Source organism: Falco rusticolus, chromosome 6 (genome assembly GCF_015220075.1).
Source record: "Falco rusticolus isolate bFalRus1 chromosome 6, bFalRus1.pri, whole genome shotgun sequence".
In the NCBI taxonomy this organism is placed as follows: Eukaryota; Metazoa; Chordata; class Aves; order Falconiformes; family Falconidae; genus Falco; species Falco rusticolus.
The window spans coordinates 90,731,941-90,754,758 of record NC_051192.1 but is presented as its reverse complement, the minus strand read 5'-3'; the positions used below and the strand labels follow the sequence as shown (position 1 = coordinate 90,754,758).

Here is a 22,818-nt window from a genome sequence, read left to right as displayed (position 1 = left end):
TTCAGCTGGAAATTCCTGTGCTGCAGTTGGTGCCCATTGCCCCTTGTCCTGTTGCTGGGCACTGCTGAAAAGAGCCTGGCCCTGTTGTCTTGACACTCACCCTGAAGATATTTGTAAACATTGATGAGATCCCCTCTCAGTCTTCCCCAGGCTAAACAGCCCCAGTTCTCACAGCCTTTCCTCATAAGGGATATGTTCTGGTCCCTTAATAGTCTTTGTAGCCCTCTGCTGCACCCTGTCCAGTAGTTCCGTGTCTCTCTTAGACTGGGGGGGCTCAGAACTGGACACAGCACTCCACAGTGCTGGCCATGCTCCTTCTAATGCACCCCAGGGTACCATTTGCCTTCCTGGCCACCAGGACACACTGCTGGCTCATGGTCAACTTGCTGTCCACCAGAATTCCCAGGTCCTTCTCTGTAGAGCTGACTTCCAGCAGGTCAGCCAGCCTGTACTGGTGCATGGGTTATTCCTCCCTAGGTGCGGGATCCTATGTCTACCTTTATTGAATTTCATCAGGTTCCTCCCTGCACAGCTCTCCAGCCTGGCCAGGTGTCACTGAACGGCAGAGCAGCCTCCTGGTGTGTCAGCCACTCCTCCCAGCTCTGTATCACCAGCAGACGTGCTGAGGGCACACTCTGTCCCTCCATCCAGGTCACTGATGAGCAAGTTGAACAGGACTGGACCCAGCACTGATCCTGGGGCACACCACTGGCTACGGGCCTCCAGCCAGACTCTGCACCATTGATCACAGCCCTCTGAGCTCTACCATTCAGTCAGTTCTCAGTCCACCTCAGTGACTCGCCTAACACACACTTGGGCTTACGTATGTGGATGTTACTGAGACAGTGTCAGAAGCCTCGCCGAGGTCAAGGTACACAACATCCACAGATCACCCCTTGTCTACCCAGTCAGCCATTCTATCATAGATGGCTATCAGGTTGGTCAGGCGTGATTGCCCCTCAGTGAATCCTTGTGGACTGTTCCTAATGACCTTCTTTTCCTCCACGTGCTTAGAGATGACCTCCAGGGTGAGCTGTTCCATCACCTTTCCAGGGATGGAGGTAAGGCTGATGGGCCTGTAGTTTCTTGGGTCTTCCTTCTTACCTTTTTTTGAAGACTGGAGTGACATTACTGATGAGAAATTTAAACTGCTGTTGTGTCTCAATTACAAATTGCGCTTTCCTCTGTGAAGCTGTTGCCTGTCCATCCAGGCTCCCTCTGAGCTGACTCGGCACTGCTGGGTGTGACATAGGGGAGCGCAGGGTACAGTTATGGCAAATTCAGGCGCTGACCCATGGAGGTAGCATTGAAATGAGTGGACAAAGCTAGACCAAGTAAGAATAGAGATGTGCGTGCCTGGCTGTATATCCCCGTTGCCTTTCCTGTTTAGTCACACAGTTGAGTTTCCCTAAGGCATGTATATTTGCTGCAGTGTAGTAACATACCCAACTGTAAGTCTTACTGTATGTCCCTGCTGTGTGGCTGTACCAGAGGCTTGCTATATTGGTGAGGTTACACCATGCCAATTCTCTGTACTGGGCAAAGCCTGAGCTATGAGGCATTACAGTTGTACTGCTGTAATTCCTGGATAACAAATTTGACCATCCTGTAGTTACACCAAAATAAAATCAGTCTAGGACTGTGTTTCTCCCTGACAACATTGCATCTGTGGTTGTAGGATTCCTTCACATCAGTCCCTGAACCTCCCCACTTCCCACCAGCAACTTAGGGTTTGTTCATGGTGTCCTCAGGTCCCACAGTGAGGAATTTGTAACTGTGGTTGCCTTTCTTCAGAGTAAGGTTTATAAAATCAAGCCTCCCAAGCAGTGATATAAAATGTGATTCATACTGTTACATTGCCAGTAGCATGCAAAGTAGCTTCATCATAAATAAGTAATACTGGAGTACATTTATCAAACAAAGCAGCAAGGTACGTCCTGTGGTGTGCTGTCTCTGGATGGAGCTAATCCTGGCAGGTGCTCAGCATTTCCTCCTGAAATGTTTAGCTTTTGCCAAGGTAATTGCTCATCTTCACCAGTTAGTGCCTTTTACAGGTGGAAGTTGCTGCTCTGCCTGGAGTTGAGCGCAGTGCAGGGCTGTTGTGAACCTCAGCTTCTAGACACCCTGCCTCTGCCCCAGTGGTGTCAGGGGTCAGACAGAAAGACAACAAGCAAGTGAACATACCTATTTTTGTGTGGGGACTAGAGTGTATTTCTGAGATGCACAAGACTGATGTGGAGCTGGTGCTAGAGCTCCTGTCACTGGAGAATGCTGTAACTATTAGGCTTTTGGTATTTTAAATTGGCCAAAGAAGAAAGTTTGCTAACCTGAATGGGTGTTGGGCCAAGTCAGCAGAAGAGATGGGAGGAGACCAATTTTGTGGCTCTTGCCCCAGGTCTGGGATCTGCTGCAGACCTCTTATCAGCTGAAGGGTTGCCCTGGGTCGCCTCCACTGCTTGCAGCAATGCATGGGCCCTCAGAAACCGGCAGGGCATCCACAACTACCTTCAGGATGCCTTGAGATTTTGATATATTTGCAGTATGTCAGTGGGATTAGACCTCAGTGTAAGGATGTCCCATTCTCACATCCTTCTGGTGCTGCATGCTGGGCTTGGCAGCACTGCTGGCATTCAGTCCAGGCAGGTTCTGGTGCCTGGAGGGCAAGCAGGCACTGCGAGGTGCTTTCTGGTACTTGAGTCTCAGGAGAGGGATCTTGGGCTGGAGACACTAAAGTGCTTAGTGAGAACCTAAAGCCTTGAATATGTAGCTTAATGAAGCTAACCCGTTAGATTGGTTTGGCTGTATTGTCAAACACAACCTTAGTGATTTATGAGTGTGTATGCGTGTGTATATGTATGTATACACATGCACATACGTACTTAACTCATTTCTTGCTTTGTCTTTCAAGAAAACCATGTAAACGTTGCGTATGTGATGGGTGCTTGATGTACAGGAAAAACATGGTATGAGAATACAAATGAATCTGACTTTGGTCAGTTTTGAGACTTGCCATGTATTAAACGTAAAATATGTTTATGATATAAATATGTTTAAATACAGCAAGCCAGTTGTAAAAATGATGTCTCTCCTGCTATTAATGATGATGAGGCTTGAATGCTGCTGGTGGTTTAAAAGCCAGTTGCTCTGGGAAGTTGCACAGCAGGTGGGGTTTCTGCAGCTGATTGTGGAATGAATTTGTTATAATCCTTCTGTGTATCAAGAAATTCCAGTCTGCACAGGTTCAGATAGGAAAAATAACCCCCAGTTCACATCCTTGCCTTGTTGTTTAGGCAGTTTGGAGATAATCAGGCAAGCTGCTGTTGATGAGTCACTTTTTCAATCTCCTCTCCTGATTTATGTATTGAGGCCAAAGCTGCTGTTACATTTAGATTTAAGATTTGCTTTACCCCCATAGCATTGCTCTTTAATGCATTGTTGTTTTATTTATACTCTATGATTTGTACAGGTGTGCTGGCACAAATGGGAATGTTAATGTTTCCCAAAATGCTTAGTTTAGGCCAATATTTAAAATAATTATGTCATCCTGTAAATACTAACTGTAGTTTAAAATGTGTAGTTATGCTGAAGTAGGTAATGTAGACTACCTGATTTTTGGCATTTGCTAACCTTTTGTAATGTTGATAATACTTTAGTAATGTAGTCTGAGCAGAGGGGTCAGCGGGTGGGATTAAATGCAGAGGAACATGGTTTGGTAGGAAGCACGGGGTAATGAACCTTTGAATAGAATTCTTTTAACAAAGTATTTGTAAAGCCACTTTAAAAAGTGCCTGTAACTGCCTCTCTGAACCTGAGCCTACTTTTTTCTTTGCTTTTGTGTGCTCAGAACCATAGCATTTTAGAAGTAAACTCTGTGGTTGTCTATTTAGCTGCCTTTGTTGCCCATGTAAATTTGAGACTTGGGACATGTGACAACTTTACTCATTCAAAGTGACAAGCAGATGTCTTAAGATTGTGTTTAACAGTTTAGCCTAAGCAGGATTACCTAAATCCTGTTCAGTTCTGCTCTTCCTGTGCTGCTCTCCTGATCGTTAAGCACTTGATCTGATCTCTACCTCTTCCAGACCCAAAGACCATGTCTCCCAGAGCAAGCGAGCGATGGGGAAATGTACTTTTGCTTTAAAGTATAGGCTAATTAGCTTTGCGGGAAACCTTGTTCATCCTGTCTCATGAAATTAAAACTATCCTGGATGTGGTTGATATTCTCAGTGCTGTGCCAGCTCACTGATTTGGTTGGAGTGAACAATAGTGATGGCAAGTCCATAGGGCTGAATTAGACTTGTATAGCTGGGGTGACTTAAAAAATGCTGCAGTGGAGTTTCCTCTCATTTTCTGTTTTGTTTTGGCTTCTTTTTCTTGTTGTCATCTCTCTCCATGCCCAGACCTGTTGTCCTAAAGCAACCCAGTTGTGTTGTAGGGTTGCTGAGTGAAGCCAGTCAGGTATGTGCTGGGGAAGGAGGGGCTTTACAGCGAGGCACACAGCAGTGCTCTCAGAAAGCAAGTTTTATATATAGTTTTATATAAGTTTTATAGCTTATTCAAGTAATAAGTAACTTACACATATAGATAGTACTTGTAATTGTTTCGCAGTGTTTGCATCAAGACCGGAGTTTTTCTTCCTATTCAGACCTGTATCTGCTTAAGGGATCCTGTCCTTTCCCAGGCCCATGAGATGTCACTGCTGCAATGTTCTGCTTTATGGAGTGCCCTTACACTTTCAGCAGTCTTTCCATCCTTCTTAAATCCTGTTTTACCTTTGTTCCTAGACCAAGGCAGTCTCCACATCTTCTAGCTGAAGTTAATACTTCTGAAGTTTCAGTAGCTGTTTGCTCCTGTGCTTGCTGGCTTCATGTTCCCCCTTTTGTGCTGATGCCTCTCACTAAATCTGGCTTTGTTTCAAACTCTGCTGTGCTGAGACCAGCCCAATGACTTCAGTTGATCCATCCATTCTGAAAAACAAGGATTGTGCAGAACACCCCCATTTGACAAATGAAGCGTGTGAAATGTCAGCAGTGTGCTTTTGTCATATTAGTACAGTGCAAGAGGTTGTGGAGAAACCTGTTGAGGATAAAAAACATCAGAAACATAGCAGGTGCATTCTTGTTCTTCACTGTTGTGCATTTGCAGCAAAACCCGCACATGGCTCACTGTTACGACTTTAATGAAATCATTAGAGCAGAAGGCATTGTCCTGCAGTGGACAATTTTTAATAGAATTAAAATGCCTTTCACCCACTCTGTTAGGAGCATTCTAAATTTTAGCTGTGAATAGATTTTTTTTTTTTTTTCAGCTGTTGTGCCAAATATTCTCCTTTTACCTCATCTCATTAGTAATTCAAATAAAGAATCTGTGAAAACTTAAAGATTAGAACATTTTACTACTGTAAAGGTGGTTTTTCTCTGATAGTGGTGCTGAATTCAGCTTCTGTTTATGACATACAGGGGTTTGATAAAACGTACATTTTAAAAAAGATAATCATAGGAGTTTTCTAGGAGATACTGCTTTGGTTTGTATTTTTCTTCCTTAAATTAGGCGATCCATATCGGCACTAAGGAAATTATGTGCAATTAGAAATACGTTCAATGATAAAACTGGTTACCAAAGTGGAAAAAAAAATGGACCTCTGGTCATATTTGAAATGGAAACATTTGGTTATTAAGTTAATATTTAACATAATTGTGTATATGAACTTGCAACTTCTGATAATTCAGATTTTCAGTCTAGCTTTGCTTCTAGTCTATCGTGTCTCCATGAGCTTGTTTTCCTATGTTCTCACCTATGTAAATCCATTTTTAGATTTTTCAGTTTGGAAATTGCTACAAACATAATGGAATATGGATCTGAACTCCCAGTGTATCTGAGACGCTGTTGGCTTCACATGTTTGTCATGTTTGAGATGTCTTTAGCCCTTTTTTGAACATCCCTTGAACTTGGTGACAAAAGTCATACGGTCTTTTTGGTTTTCTTGTAATGTCAGAAGATGCTAGATACTAATAAAGCTAGTGTTTCTTTTTTCATAAATTTCTTGAGTAGCAACAGCAACAGATCTATTTTTTGTTTGCCTATGATAGTAGGAAAGAACAAAAATTCATATAGGAAACAAAAATTTCAACTTGTAAGACAAACTTTTATAATACCAGCTTTCAAAATCATATATTTGACATTAAATAAAGATGAAGTACAACAGATCCCTTTAGAAATGTGACTCATAAAAATTAACATTTTGAAGAGAAGAGAAAATACAGGAGAAAACAAACCCAATGACACCACCACCCCCTTCATTGTTTAATGGATATTTTAAAGATTGTGTCATTGTTGGTTTGAGGTGAGCAGAGGTCCTCTGAAAAATGACTGCTGCAGTGTTTATGTTGGGGCAGAGTTACTGCTTGGCTAAGTTTCAGCAGTATCGCAAGCAAGAACAACAGACTGCTGGGAAATACTGGTTTCTTTGTGGGCTGTTGTTTTCCCCAGGTCTGTGCAGTCGGTTATCTTTAGCTAATAAATCCTTTTGGCACTGCATTTTTTTATGTGAGTTTAGCAGAATTCGGCAGCTTTTATTTTATATTTCAACGTGAATCTCATTTTCTCTTGAAGTGGTTAACGATTTACTGAGAGGATAAGCACTGGGCAGTCTGCATAAGCATTGTAAAGTCAGTTTCTCTGCTGTTGCTCTTGTGTTGGATCAGGGTCTACTTTTTACTGGAAACTGCCTCTCCATTGAGGCGGTGAGCACTCAGCGTTAAGAAAGCTTGCTGCCTAACCTGTCTGTGAGCCTTTGCAGGGTGGTGATGGGCTGTCTGGGTATTGCACCACTATAACTTATTTTTGCATCCTTCTAGGACTTTAGCTTATTGCCAATGGGTGGAAAATCTTCATGAGACGCGAAAGATGGTTTCACTTTTTGGCCCCTTCAGTGACTTGCTGAAGTGGATCCTCTGTCATCTGACCAAAGGGATCGTGAAGCGGGAAATGTATGGCCATGGCATTGGCCGCTTCTCGGAGGAGGAGATGTACATGCTGATGGAGAAGGACATGCGGACTCTAGCAAGCCTCCTGGGTAATGTACAGCAAATTAGGCATTCTCTTTTGTTCATAGCTTGCTGTCCACAGGATGAAATTGACTGTGAATGCTTCCTGGCAGCGTGATCACATACACAAATAATCTGATTTTGTCAGTAGGTAGAGTCTACACTGCTGCTGTCTTTCAGTGCCACCCAGATTCTGGCAGGGACAGTTTTTTTCCCCACTGTTTGCTACTAAATTGTGTCTCTAGAGGAAAGGGGTAAGTGGCTTTCTTCTCTGAGCACCGGGTATGTGTATCTAGAGGAGCAGAACGTGGTCTGTGATTTTTGGAAGAGCATTTTGCTATGTGAGTTTAGGAGAACGTAGTGTTTAGTTCTGCAAATGAAACCTCTTACTTAGGTTTTGAGGTCGTCTCATTTTTTCTACATTGGACTCATGGCTGTCTGATAGATTGTTATGAGGCTGCCATTTGAAAACCCTTTGCAGATGTTACTTTGAACTGGATTTTGTTGTATTTTGTTGGTGTTGGCAGCTTTATTCAGAGCTGCTAGTAGGAGATGGGTCTGTGTTGTCAAAACAGGTGGGTTTAGGCTTCTTGGTTGTCATGGGTGGATCCCATAGGGTTAGCCTTAAGGTTGACCTCACTTAGCTAGAACCACATGAGCATCATTTCTGTTGTGCAGCTCAGGCTGAAGTCTTTATTGGAGCTGTCTACACTGTGCTTCTTGCCTTGCAGCCTGCTGAGAGCTAACTGTATTGTGCTTCTGTGTAAAATCTGCATTTTGAGGAATTGGTTTGGGCAGTTTGTCGCTTCCCTTGAGCTTGTGTCGCTCTTGTACAAGGAATGAAGAGAGGTGCTACCTGTGTGGCTGTTTTGTTCCTCGTTATGGTTGCTTTGAAGAGGCAGCTGAGTGGAGGGCAGGAGGGATGCCACCCTGCCCTGTGCTCTGGGCAGAGGACATACTGCACATGCTCTAAATAGTTAAGTGTGGAGTGGACGGAGGGAGCAAAGTGAAGAGAGCCCAGCAGAATGCAGAAACAGAGTGTTTGCTGAGAAGGGGAAGGAAGAGAGATGCTTTTCCAGGGTGTTTGGGAAAGGAAGATACTTGCAGGAGACCTGAATGGGGCTGTGTAGAGTTTTCTGTAACTGTGTTCTGAAGCAAACCTGCCAAGTTGCTGGATTGAGAGCAAGGTGGCAAAAAGACATGTGATGAACAGGCACAGTAGGCAAGGAGAAGAGCTCTTCTGACGACTCCTCTTCTGTCAACACTTTGTCATGCTGCATTTTATTTGTCAACAAAATATTAACAAAAAAAGGTTGCCTATTCTAGTGCCTCTTCAAAGAAAACCTGGTTTTGGAGCTTAAGAGGTCCCTTTTCTTTCTGGGGTAGGAAGGGAGGGAGCAGCTCAGTTCATAAGAGGAGGTCCGGGCACATCTGCTGCAGAGCTGTGGCCAGCTCAAGGTGCCCTTCAGCTGTGGGACTGCTGTTGCCATAGCTTTGAGGTTGGCACTGCATGGCTCCATGTATGCTGCAGAGAGGAATGGGGTGGAGAGGACCTGGAGCAAGTTTAACCTATGACTTGGGAGCTCAGCATAGCCCCCTAGTTCTGGCTAGACGATGCTGGCAGGCTGAATGGAGCAGCAGTGGATGTATCTATGCTAAAGTTATCCCTGTCTGCTGAGAGTAGATGTAGTCTTGAAGAGAAAACTGAAACGTGTTCCCAAGTATCTGTGGAAGTCTCTTGGTTTGCTTATTTGAAGTCTGCATTATTCTGTCTCTGGAGTCTATACTGACACTCAGATTTGTAAAGTTTTAGGTTCAAAGGGATTGTTATATCATCTAGACAGATCTCTGAATTGCACTGCTTGGTTGCTGTCTTGAGGCCTGTGTCTTTGGTTTTTTTTCTGGCTGAAGTATGTATCTTTCTAAAAGGTATCCAGTTTTAATGATGAGATTTCAGCAGGTGGAAATGCCATCACTTTCATTAGTAATTGGTGACAGATGTTAGTCACCATCAAAATCTATTAAAAATCTGGCCTGTTGCAAATCAGACTTTGATTCCAGGCCTGCAGGCAGGCTCCTCCTAGTTCTTTCTCGGTCCCTGGGTAGCCTGGGTCATCTCCTTGTGCAGGTAAATTGTGTAATTACATAGTCTCTTACTGTTGTTTTTGGTGGGGAAAATCTCTGGAAATCCTCAAGGATAAGATGTTTTCTTCACTATATCAACTTTTTTTTTTTTAGTTGTATGATACATATTTTATCAGTAGAGGTTTTATTTTTGCTTCCAGATTATTGATGAGAATGTTTTGAGTACTTCAAAAAGCCTTGATGGGCATCTGCTGCATTCCTGTTATTTTACTATATTGCCAGCTGAGTATTGTGTATTTTTTTCATCTTCCCCTCTGAAAAGGATGTCAGATCAGTCAGTGTGCTGTTAAGTGAATCATTGTATTTGCCCTTTTAATTATTGGTGCCTTTGTCTACTTTTCTGTAATTGCCTTGATTTTTCATTAACATCAGCATGCTCAGGTTTTTGCCTGCCAGCTCTTTATGGTTGAGTCTAGTAACTGTGGCCTCCAGGTAGTATCCTGAGACGGGGACAAGGAGTGGGACAAGGACTTACAGCCTGACTGGGCTTGCCTATTTCACAGGGCGAAGGAGAAGTCAACTTACTGCCTGCCCAAAGATCTTTGCAAGATTCCCCTCCATGTATATGTGCCTATATATATTTTCCCAGAAGAGGAAGTAGTTGGGATTTTGGCTGCTAATTAGGGGGCAATCTTAAAGAGCTTCAAAAGGATGCCTGTCATGCAGAATAACTGCACATAACAAACTGTAACTGTCAGTTATCATGCATATCAGATTAATGCTCCCCATTTTTTAACAGAGACCATTCACATGGGAAGAATAACTTAAATTCCAAGAGCTGCTTCCACAGAATGATGACTTGGCAGCTGCCAGGTCTTGTGATGCTCATTTTGATATTCCCAGTCATATTATGGGTGCTTTTTTTCTTTCTTTTTAATTTCTGAGAATCATTTTTCCTTCTCCCATGTACCTATTTCCCTAACAGACTCTTCCAGATCTCTTATAAACACGGAAATTGGAACCAACCCTCCTGTGATGGATCAGCCTGCCCCATTGGTATCAGCTTGCTCTCTGTCGTACAGTCTTTAAACCACAAACATAATATTCTTGTGTTATAGTAGTTCGCTACTATGCCTGGTAGTAGTGTAAGGAAGTGGGGGGAACTGGGCATATGAACTAGCAGTATATAAAAATATGTGCTTGGTAATTACTTAAAAGATGCAAGTGAGTGAGCAGTGCCCGTAAATCTGTTGGTGCCCTCTCAGCTGTCTGCCTGCCTCAGGCATTTGGGTAAGTGGGGATTTTGAGTAGGGAGTTGCAGGGCAAGCAGCAACTTGAACCAGCTTCTGAAAAGCATTTGATGTTTTGTGGAGGGCAGGGGTGCTCAGAGCTGAAACACAGAGGTGGGACTAACCTGAACATGATCCTCTAGTGTTGAAATGTCCCACAGCAGCCTCTGTGGGCTGTATACGCTGCTGTGGAAGGGTGCAGGTATCTTGCTGGGGTTTCTTGACACAGTGCTGAAGTAGCTGCTTTTGAATCCTCTGTTGCATGCATTTGTAAATAGCAGGGCTGTGTGCCTCTCTGTTCCTTGGGTAGTATAAGTTTGATCCAAGTCCAGTGTGACCAGATGATTGTGTTTCTGTTGGATTAACTAAGGGATGCAGAGAGGTGTTCGAGATGATGAGCTCAACGGCAGCCTGGATGCTACCAGGTGCTGTGTATTCTGGCGTGAAACTAGACACTGAGAGATACCTGGTCTGTCAGAAAGTCTTCTGGAAAAAAGTTGCACTAGAAGTTTTGGGAACAGATTGGAACTGGTAGAAGGAAATGTGCATGGAGGCCATGTTACGTGGTGCAGGGTGACCTAAAACCAGATTTACGATTTAATGGAACCACAGTTCTTTTTTCCTATCCCCTTTGTTTCCACACATGTGAAGGTGTGGGGTGTTGTGCCTGGGGAACCATTATATTTGCAAAAGAGTGGGATGGTTCAGCCCTTAATCACTGCCTGCCTTAGTTGTAGCAAGATGGGAGCGGTAGTATTACTTCCCAGCACGTCATTGCTACGGATCGAGTCTCAGACCAGTTTAGAGCGCAAAGTACCTAGTGTTGGCATGTAACTGTGGTTTGGGGACCAATTTTAGAGCTGTGTTTGAGACTGATGAATTCTAGGCATCACATAAATACTGGAAAGACACAACGTTTACCCTGTACATAGTTTTCAAGCAGTAGATTGATGCAACTGTGAAAGAGCTGGGGAGAGTTAACTCCATGTTAACATTACATCTGACAGGCTAGTGGAGGTTATTGTTATTGGTTATTCCTGAGCGCTGCTTTCCTACACTATTGTACAGGGGGATGACAGCATATGTTATACTGTACTCTGGAATTTGATGCATTTTATTGCTGGACAGTTTTTCTAAAGTCAGTCAATAACCTTAACATTTAATAACCTGCTGAATTACAGGCAGCTTATATTGGGCAGGGGAAGAATGTCCCAGGGAGACGGGATAACTGGATTTGGAGAATTCAGTTACGTACCACACTTAAAAGATTTTATAGCATTTTGTGCCAAGGCATGGACAGTGCAACCGTCTAACCTGATCTCTGCAATAACTGCATGTTTCATCTGTGTGCCCTATGTCCAGTCTTTGCTCCAGGTTTTGTGCCTGTGTTGAGGAAACAAGTTTACACTGGATGTTTCTTTGCAAACAGTGGCTTTGAAATGTGATTTTCTTCCCTGTCTTAGGTAGTTGTCCATCTCTTTGTGCTGTGGTGGGCACTTAAGACCATCATGGCATTGAGGTGCCCCGAGAGGTAAGCAGAATAGCAGTGTGGAGCAGACATGTCCCACCTCTGGACCAGGCACAAGCTGCTGCTGTTTCACTTGCCTGCCTGATGTGCCTCTGTTTGGTCCCTGTTAGGTAGAAACCAGTGTTTGGGGGTGGGGGCACTGCACTGGTGGTGTGTGAGAAGAGCTGTTCACTCCTGCCTATGTCTTTGTCCTCCTCCTGGAGATGCAGGTCATTTCTGAGCAGTCACTGCCAGTTTGACTGCTGCATCAGTTTCAGCTTGAACAAATGGTGGGAGAGGAAGGTTTTGGGTATGACTTTATTTTTGGTGTGAGCAGATGGGTAACCTGAAACTGGATCTGCGTGCACAAGAGATACCGGCTGCCCAGATCCTTTCAGCAAGTGCATTCGTGATTTTCAGCCGTGGTTGAATGATTTTAGGGTTGCACTAGGGGAGAAAATCATGCTTTCAGGCATCTGCTGGCTGCAGAGAGGATTCTAGATGCAGAAAGTTGTAGTGCAATGTGTATGTGCTGCCAGCTGTGACAAGCAGAGGATGTTACTTGGGCAGTGGTGGCTCTGTAACTAGTTATAGAATTGCTGAGCACAGAGGAAGCTACAGTAAGAGATTTCACCTGCTGAACAGGTGAAAAGCAACAGCTTTTGAAACCTATTCAAAGTTGAATCCCTGCCTTTGAATGAGTGAACCTTTTCAACTCAGTGATTTCAATTTAAAAAAACGCTAAAGATGTAACCAGGGAAATTTTTTTGTTAACTGGGGGGAGAAGTGACATCCAGTTGAGAAATATTTGCTGTTGTATTTACAGGTGACAAGAAATACATTATGGGACCAAAAGTTTCCACTGTTGATGCCACTGTATTTGGGCATCTGGCCCAGGCAATGTGGACACTACCAGGGACTCGACCAGAGAGACTAATCAAAGGTAAGAAAGCTTAAGTGACCTCTGATGAAAAACTGTTGGTGGTATTTGCCATGTTTCAACTTGGAGCACTTTGTAAGGACATTTGGATTGATTTGCTTCAACTGCATCGCAGGCTGTTCTTGCCTTTGATGTAGCATTTGTATCCTGTAATGTTTTCTCTTAAAATTCTTGTTTGTTTAATGTTCTACACTGTAATTATTTCTGTTCCTGTACTTGATCTTTTCCCTATTTAACATAGCAAAGACTGAATGCCTCTAAGGGATGAATGCTTGGTAAAGTACAAGGAAGACAGAAGCACAGGCTGTGAGCCAAATTCTGCTGAACTGAGTAGTTTTGTTGATGGTAGAACTGCAAGTGCTATTGTTGTACTGAAATTAGAGCCTTTGTTGTTGTTGAAGATGCTGGGCAAGGAACAAAGAAGTCCATCCTGACTTTGGAGTCACTGTGTTTTTGCATGAATTGGAAACCAACATACTCGTCCCCTTGACACACTTTTTTTTTTTGGGGGGGAGGGGGGGGAGTGGTATAGACATGTGAAAGTATCTTCTCAGATTAAAACTGCAGTATGAAAAATGGGAAGGGCTAAGGAGGAAAATGATGTGAAATAGGTGTAAAAGGAATGAATCTGTCTTGTAGATCTGCTCTGCAGGAGTGCTATTAAAGCAACAGTTAGGAGGTACAGACTTGCTCATTATTAAAACTGAGGAAAAAATACTTGAGATGAGGACGTAAGTATTGTCTGTATAGTTCTTCCCCTTGATGTCTGGGGAATCATAGATAAAACCCTGAAGGATCCATGGCTTTCAAGAAGGAATACTAGGTTTGTTGAACAAGTTTGTCTCTAATGAAAAGGTGGTAATGATGCAAATACCTAAGCAGTATGGATGATTCTTTGTACCCGTCCACCTACTCATGTGATGGTGAGTATGGGTTTCACATACACGTTGCCTTTCATATAATCTTGTTTTTTTGTTCTTTGAAGTTTTCTGTAATTTATTCTCTAAGCACACTCTAAGCATACATATATGTGTAAACATAAGACATAAGAAACTAACGCTAGGAACATCAGGGGTGATCAGTAAGCATATAAATTCAAAAATAGGAATTTATCTTGCAGGCAACGCTGCCATCTGGTGGTGGAAACCCCAAAATCAGTGTATCTATAGGATCAAATTTTGTCTTTAGAAACCAGGTTTCTGCAATATCATCAAGAATTCTACTGTGAAACATTACAGTATTAGTGTCTTGTTTTATTTCTGTAGAGGTTGAATTTGGGATAGTTATTTTGCTGTGTACTTTGATGCTCATTGCAGTGTAATCCTTGTATGTATATTGTTAATAAGTAACTTTCATGTAACTTAAAATACAAACCGCTGCTAAAAGGATTGATGGGATCTTGGAATTTTGAAACCTTTTTGGCAAGAACCTGCACAATTTGTTTCCAAACAGTTTCTGCATTAGAAGGTGAGTTAAAGCATTGTTGACTGGATGTATTTACTGGAGTCTTGTTGTGCTGTGTTGCAGGAGAACTGATTAACCTTGCTATGTATTGTGAAAGAATAAGGAGGAAATTTTGGCCAGAATGGCACCATGATGATGATAACACTTTGTATGAATCTGAGGAAAGCAGTGAAGCAAGCAAGACTTACTCCCCTTTGCAGGACTTCAGTTTTTATTCAAGGACAGAAACATTTGATGAGGAAGGGAACAGTATTTCTCAAACTCCTGACACAGATTACACTGGACACTCCCTCTTTGATTCAGATGTGGACATGGATGAGTACAGAGATCATGAACAATGCAAGTGATGTGTACAAGCATCTCCCATTTTGCAGAGAAGCTGTTTCTTGGGATCAGTTTTACTTATTTTCTCCTTCAGGTCAGCAGGAGGTTTATACCACTTTGGAAGAGACCATTGTGCTTGGCTCAGCTGTCACGTGCTACCTGGACTATTTCAACTTTATTTCATTTTGTGTAACTGTTCAGGTGGAACCAAGGTAAACAGTTGTTTAAAACACACACGGGCAAATGGAAGGTCCAGAGGGCAACAGGACTGGACCTTTCAGTCTACATTTTTGTTCACATTTGAAACCACATACCACAACCAGGTGGGACAGACCTCTGGGAAGTGGAACATTTGTGTTGATATCTTATCTTTACAAGAATGGACTGAGGACAAATATGGAAGAGGGATGACTGACACACCATTCCCCCATCGAAGAAAATGATTGATGCTGTTATTGAAAAGGACCTGAGGGTCTTGGTTGACAGCTGGCTGAACATGAGCCAGTGGTGTGCCCAGGTGGCCACCAACAGCATCCTGGCTTGTATCCGAAACAGTGTGGCCAGCAGCACTAGGGAAGTGATCATTCACCTGTACTGAGCACTGGTGAGGCCGCATCTTGAATTCTGTGTTCAGTTTTGGGCCCCTCACTACAAGAAAGACATTGAGGTGCTGGAGTGTGTCCAAAGAAGGATAATGAGGCTGGTGAAGGATCTGAAGCACAAGTCCTATGACAAGCAGCTGGGGGAACTGGGGGGGGGTTTAGTCTGGGGAAAAGGAGGCTCAGGGGGGAAACCTTTATTGCTCTCTACAGCTACCTGAAAGGAGGTTGTAGCGAGGTGGGTGTTTGTCTGTTCTCCCAAGTAGCAAGTGATAACAAGCCTCAAGTTGTGCCAGAGGTGATTTAGATAGGTATTAGGAAAAACTTCTTTGCCAAAAGGATTGTCAGGCATTTGAACAGGCTGCCCAGGGAAGTGGTTGAGTCACCATCCCTGGAGTTATTTAGAAGATGTGTAGACATGACACTTGGGGACATGGTTTAGTGGTGGACTTGACAGTGTTAGGTTAATGGTTGGACTCTATGATCTTAAAGGACTTTGCCAACCTAAACGATTCTGTGATTCGGTGGAGTTCCAGGAGTATTTTATTTGATAGCTGCCTGTACTCTAGGTGCATGTTACAGTGTCTGTAGGAAAGAACTGCTCCTAGTTCTTCCAGAGATAGTTAAGGAAGGCAGGAGGAAGACATACTCCTACAGAAAGGAGCTTTTTAGTGTTTCTTGTTCTTTTTCGTTCAAAAGAAAGTTGAAATTGCTACTCCAGAATATTTTTATTCAGGAGGGAAATGTCAGTTTTAATGTGTAACCACCCAAACACTCATCTGGAATGTGTGTTGGCCAAAATTCTTCTGTGCTTTTGAATTACTGTGTTTTTACTTCATGCCCCTGGCTGTTGTCTGCTATTGTTAGACAAGGCTAAAGAATTGTGATTTGTTACTAAAACCCTAGTGCATCTCAGCAGTGGATGCTTTGTGCTTTTTACCAACAGACATGCCAAACCCATGAAGCTTGCAAAGTGATTTGGGGTATTTTTAGGCACGGGATGCTGTGAAAATGGAAGATGTTGGGCCAGGCAATCAAATGTTTTAGAGCTGCCTAGGAAGGTGCTTCCTTAGGTGCTGGCCACTGCGCTGGCTTACACAGTCCCTAAAACTGATGCGTGGGAGGCAGTTGAGCTAGGACAGCGGTGCCAGCACTGCTGTCTGTGGGGATTTCCAGGTGCTGAAACAATAACTGATTTTTAAGGAGACTTTGGTAGCACATCTGTGAATCTGGAACGCTAAATCCAGAATGATTGCACAGGTGCTGAGATACTTTGGTTTTGTCTCCCTAAATGCAGGTTAGAGGTGAGAATGAATCCATTGGTTTTACTTACCAATTTGAAGGTAAGCATTTACATCAGGGTTGCTTGGCCATGACTAATGGTTTTAAGCAGAGATAAAGCACGTGGAACATACAGATAGCTGCGGTATTTGTAAACATGCATATAAAATCAGGTATTTGCCTGCAGACTTTGGTGGTGGCCCATTTAAAAATACTTTAATTACGACTTTCTCAGTGATTTACAGTTAGATGAATCTGGATCCCTCAGCAGAATTTTTATAATGTGTTATTTGTGCCGTATGTTCTGGGAGCAGACAGGGCAGACAGCTACCTTAGGATGTTAATTGTTAGTAGTCGTAGTAGTCTGGAGCTTGAAACAACTCCAGCTTTCAAAGAATACCTCTCTTTTTTGTATCATGGAGTGTCTCCTGCAGGGGAAACTTCTTGCTCTGGGGAAAAACGGAGCTAGCTGTGGCTCTGAAAGCAGGGGAACACACGTGAGTTCCCAGGTCTGTTCATGCACAGGAGCCACCACAGTTAGAGCTGATGAGTTTGGTGTGGTCTGAGAAAGGTATGAATTTGTACCTTCCTCAGTTCCTTGGGCATGTCCATGGAGTCACGTCCTAGCCAGTGGTGTCTCCTGTTGTCAGCAAGTGTCACTTGCAAAGTGAACCAAAACGAAGAAGGAGGAGGATACAATCCAGTTACTTGGAACCTTCTCGGGAAACTAAGCACAGGAATAGGGCACAAGAAGATAAATTCTTGGGCTTGAAAGCACAGAGGTGATGGCCTGCAATGCCTGTGAAGCTTCATAGCCAAGTCAGGGCAGAGTATACCTGCAAAAATGTAGGTATTGGTATTCTGGATAGAAGGCATCCATGTCAAAAAGCTCCTCTTTAAAAATGTTTGTGTGTTTGAAATTCTGATGGAAATGTTCTCTTGCATTTGCCCATGTGTGTTTGAAGGCTGTGCTTTCTCCATCTTTTCAGCATTGGGAGGGTGTGCTTGCAGCTGACGAGTCCCAGCTGTGAGTCACAGTTATTAGAAGACCAGCCTGAGTTCAGTGGATAGTATCACCTTTGTAATTTTGGTGGGCTGACAGATCTCTCTGTGGCAGTGTCCCTTGCAGCATCCTGAAACACAGGTTAACCAGAAGTCAGCAATGTCATTTTACCCTCCCATGTGCATGCAGCTGGATCTGGATTTTGTGTGGCCGCACACAGCCAGCGGTGGGTGCAGAGACGGGAAACGCCACCACGGTGCACAGCTGGTGTCACACCACAGCCTCCTTTGTCTGCCAGCACGGGGAGCTGCTGGCATGGTGGGTAGAGCCAGTGTTGCCACACAGCGGCATGGGGAGCCGTGCTGAGGATGTAGGTGCTTTGCTGGGCCGTGGCTATGTTCGCCCCTGCCATTTTTTGCTTTTGTTTCATGTAACTGGCAAATTGCAGCAGAGGCTTAATCTCACCCTGACCAGCCAAGTAACGGGCTTCACCCCTGGGTAGGGTGAAGAGCAGATCGGAAGGGGTTGCAGAAGGCAAAGTGGCTTTTTTCTGTTGGTTGAGTTTTTCAGGGTGTTAATCGGTGAGGTGAACTTACTTTGCAACTTGTCACATGCCTTCGCTTTCTGAGGGACTACTCAGGTTACTTTAGAGGAGAAGTTGGTTGGCTTTCTCCTCGTGACAGCTACTCTTGATAAAGTCTGTGTGTTTAGCTTTGGCTGTGTTTCAAACTAGAGGTGAAATTAGGAAATGACATCTCTTCAGGAGTTTCTAGGTGTAGTATTTTGTTCAGGTTTGGTAGGAAATACTTGCATTTATTTATTCCTTCCAGAAACAAATACTGACTGTTAGATCTCTTTAAAAGGATTTACTCCAAGCTTTTTTCTTTTGGAAGCTGGTCTTGGTAAAGTGTTCCAGGGAGGTGGCGGGAAGGGGCAGGAGGGGGCGGAATATGTTAAAAAAAGTTGTGTGTTGGTTTTTTTTGTAAGCATCTATGAAAAGGTGAAGAGTGTAAGTTCATTTTCGTTTGCATGGGGAAAGAGAAGATGAGTTTTCTTCAAAAAAACCCAAAGAACAGATGTTTTTAACTTTCCAAAATTCTGCTGAAAGAGCAACGTTTTCTTAAGTACTGCAGTGTGTTTGGGGGCTTTTTTATTTTCCTCCTTCAGTCATCTTGGTATTTCATCCTGGTGCTGAGGGGCTATGCAGATCTAAAAATAGTTGGAAAGCATCTTTATTCCCCCCCCCCCCCTTTTTTTTTTTTTTTTTGTTTAGTGGTTTTGTGTTTGTGTTGGGTTTTTTTGTTTGTTTGTTTTGGGTTTTTTTTCTCCCTCACTGATCAAAATTGCAAGCAAATCTGTTGTAGGGATGCCAGAGGTCCTGACCATGCTGCTGATCGGGGTCAGGGATGTCAGGTGTCCCTGCAGCCATGAAACCTGGGACAGCTGCAGGGTGCTGACTGCCCAGTGGGTGAGCTGGGATGGCATCTTCAAGTGAGAGGGCGATGGATGCCATGATGTCATCTCTGAGGTGACACAGACCACGTAAAGCTTTTCCCAAGCTGGGAGTCCTGCTGCTGTGGCCAGGCACTCACTGCAGGGTGATGTTAGGAAAGGTTCAGGGACTCTTCTCACAAGTCAGATGTCCATGAGGTCTCTGAGAGTATCACGGCTGTCTGTGGCAAATAAATGTGGTTGTGGTCCCAGCCACAGTCCTGGGCTGGTTTTGGGTAGGCAGCGGTATGTGGTCCTGGTGGGAGGAAAGCTAGCTTGGGCTCCTTCACACTGTCTGACCCCTCCCAAAATAGTGCAGGGGCCCTTGGATGGTCAGGGGAGGAGGCAGTGGGTGGGAGAGGAGAGGGTGGGATGTGGGGAGGGTGCCAGGTGGTGGGTTGCTGCAGGAGGACTTGGGCTGAACCTGAACCTGTGGCCTGGCTAATGCTGCTGTTCCAGCTGCTGGGCGGGAGCCCTGTCCTGCTCACGAGCTGGAGGATGGCCCCTCATCCTGGTGAGGAGACAGCACAGTTTCTCTGATTGCTTTACCTTAAATACCACCAAAAGCCAAGTATTGCCTTTGTTTCCATAGTGCTGCTTTAAGAGAGTAGGTAATTGGTCTGCTCCTAGTTTGGCAAATGGGAGTTTAAACCAAGCCCTGCATTTCCAGTAGAGTTAGATTTGAAGCAGTCTGTTCTTTTTTCATGTGAATTGCAGTGTTTGACTGTATAACACTCTGTCATGTCAGAAGGGATTCGTTTACCCCTGTCGGACTCACTGGCTCTTGTCAGCAGAGCTCACTGTTACCAAGTGGGGAAAACAGACGCTGGGATGTATAGGTCCTACAGAAATCCTACAAATGTGGTGCTTGATTTAAAAACCAAACCAAACCTGATGTTTCAGATCTGGAGGACTGTTTCCATCCAATTATAGCACTGCAAGTCACACATTTTGATCTTTAATAAAACCTTGGCAATGTCCCTCCAGATCTGTATTCTCTTTGAAAAAATATTGCCTGAAATATTTCTGCAGCAACAGTTCAGGCGCAAATTTCCTTTTGTCAGTGATGTCTGCTCAAGTAGTCATGACAGTTTCATACTGTTTTCATTGAAAGGGCTGTATCTGTCAGATGCTAAGCCTTACAAAATATTGCCTGCTGGAAAAGTGTGTTATGTGCAGATTTATGCAGGGCAGCTCACCAAGTGAAGTTTCTGTGGCAGGGGATGAATTCAAGTGGGTCTTGTCCTTAGATGTTTGAATAAGGATTTGAATCTGTTTTCTGACAAGTAGCTATTTAGCCTAACCTCCACCATCCCCAGATACTGCAAAATTATGAACTAGGCACGTGATCGAAATAAAGCAAATTATGCTGTCCAAATGCAGAATTACATTGGATGGCCCAGTAGCTGGCATATGGAAATGGATATACATAGCATAGGTGTGTCATGCCCATATGTGTCAGTGGCTGTGATCTGGAGGAGTGCCCAGGTCATGGTGTTTAATGCTGTGGACCAAGAGGATTAGAGGTACCTTTGAATGACTGCAGTGGTTTTCAGCAGTTGATCAGTGCTACAGATGCTCCTGTATGCTATGCTAGGCTTCGGGTGTTTGTTAGTGCTAGGTAGACCAGCGCAGGGACTCATTTTGGTAGCTGTGGCTCTGGTGAGGCTGTCGGCATGCTGTCGTCCCGTGCCTGTGCTGCAGCATTGGCTGCATCCCGGTGACGAAGGGCAAGACCCCGTTACAGAGCACTGCAGTGAGCACAGCTTTGAGCTTACTGGTGAACATGGGCTGTCTTGTTTAGCTGGTGCACTGTGGAGGGATGTGTGCCCCTGTACTGTGTGGGTTGCTGGGCGGGAGGGGGGATTTAATTTTTAAGCCAGTTAAGCTAGTCTTCACAGCTTTGCCTTAGTGGAGAAAAGTGTTGCAACATGAATCATCTCTGTCTCTGGTTTTGGGCAGTCCTTTCTTTGATAGCCATTGGGGAGGGCTTCTTTTGCGTTCCTTCCCTGTGGAAGTACCCTAATGTGAACTATTTCCCAGCAGAGGTTTCTGAAGCTCCCTGAGGAGTTTGGAAAAGAAATGGGATGTCGGTACACAGCACAGGATTCTCAGTCAATGAAAACATTGTGTGTCACTACAGTGCTAAACTGTTAATACTGCATTCTGGTTGCCACACTACCAGATTTTTAAGGCCAGAGGAGATTGTTATGAACATCTAGCCTGACTTGTGCATAAAAAGGATTGTAGGATTTCATGTAATGATTTTCACATTCAGCTCAACAAACTAAAGCTGAAGCGGAGCATGTGCTTCCAAAAGGCATTCAACTTTTGCAGAAGAAATAAAATCCTGCCCCCTTTGAAGCTGCTGACAGAAGTGCAGTTTGCTTCAGCGGGGCCGGTGTTTCTGACCGAGCTTCCAAGTGACCCAGAATTTACCACCTCTCTTACTTCTGTGCCTAATTATCCTCACCTAAAAATTTGCCTTATTTGGGGCAGTAAGGCAAACAAGATGTGACTGTGGTTTGTTTTTTTAAGCTCTCTAAACAAAAGTGCTTTTTTTTAAGCTTCACTGGTCGTGTTGATGTTCTCACTGGGCACTAGTTCGTGTGTGTTTCCCCCTCACTTCTTAGTTTGTTCTTATGACGAATCTTTCGTTGAATGTACAGGTTTTTATTTTTCAGGATACTTGAAGAATGGTAGTCCCAAAGTTTTAATCGTTGGGATGTGCAGTACAGCAAGAATGAAGTATATGCAGGTGGATATGGGGGAGGGATATATCCAGGTAGTTGCAGTGTACAAGGCTGAACTAACAAAATGAAGCAACACATTGCTAAATGAGGACTCTAATGCTGTAGCTGCATTATGTTGTTTGTCTATGAACTTACAGGAGACATACATTATTTTAGCACTGTTATTACTACTAGTTTATAAAGCCATATTTAAAATTGTACACTTAATTGTAACATAACTTTGAATTGTGCACTGTGTTGATCCATGTGTGTATATATATGAAAATCTGTATATTTTGTCTTTATGCTGTATGTCATTGGTGTGTAAATTATAACAAACGGATCTAAAATACCTTCCTGGTTCATGTCCTTATTCTGAATGTCTGTGCTTTCTGTAGAGCTGTGAACTATAATGGTGTTCTCTTAAGTATGAGAGCTGGGGGTTGCATGAAACTTTTAATGGCCAACGAGTTAAATGCTCATCTCCAAGGCAAATACTTTAGCCACTAGCATTATTTGGATGGGGTCACTGTCACTGCTGAGCTCTCCACTTGATGCTGGAGGAAGGATTTCGGGAGCCAGCACAAGATGAAGGACTGCAGTTAAACTTGGGCATGAGAGGGTTCTTTGCTCCCCTCTCTCTCTTGGTTTCATGACTACTGCTACCAGTGTGAAAATAAATAATCCTGAAAAGGGAACTCCATCAGGAGTGCATAAGCTTTAAAGTCTTTGCCCAAAGCACTGTGCTGGATTGTTTCGTTGTGCAGTAATATTTTGGAAATTTTTCAGCAAGTGTAAGTCCTTAACCAGACTTGGTGTGCTGCCCTGAGTGTGGCACCAGGACTGTGTGACAGGAGATGTGACATTGCTGGAAGAAATATGGGGCAACAGTATGCAAGTGATAAAGTTGCAAGACTTATACACAGGTGCTTTTAGACCTCACAGAGGCTTGACATCAAATCCCACTTCTTAAGTGATGACATTGGTGTTGCAGATGCGCTTCACCTACCTGAACATTAAAGGGGGGAGTCCAGTTGGGCCCAACCCTGTAGTACCA

General features: G+C 43.7%; 1 protein-coding gene across 2 annotated transcripts in view; it reads left to right on the top strand.

Moving 5' to 3' along the window:
- Positions 1–22,115, top strand: part of FAXC (failed axon connections homolog, metaxin like GST domain containing) — a 29,708-nt gene extending 7,593 nt beyond the window's left edge. For both annotated transcript variants that reach the window (XM_037392084.1, XM_037392085.1), the window contains 3 exons: positions 6,858–7,075; positions 12,754–12,870; positions 14,395–22,115. In XM_037392084.1, coding sequence (XP_037247981.1) covers positions 6,858–7,075; positions 12,754–12,870; positions 14,395–14,678 — 619 coding nt within the window. In that variant the 3' untranslated portion in view covers positions 14,679–22,115. The remainder of the gene's footprint in view (positions 1–6,857; positions 7,076–12,753; positions 12,871–14,394) is intronic.
- The last annotated feature ends 703 nt before the right edge of the window (positions 22,116–22,818 follow it).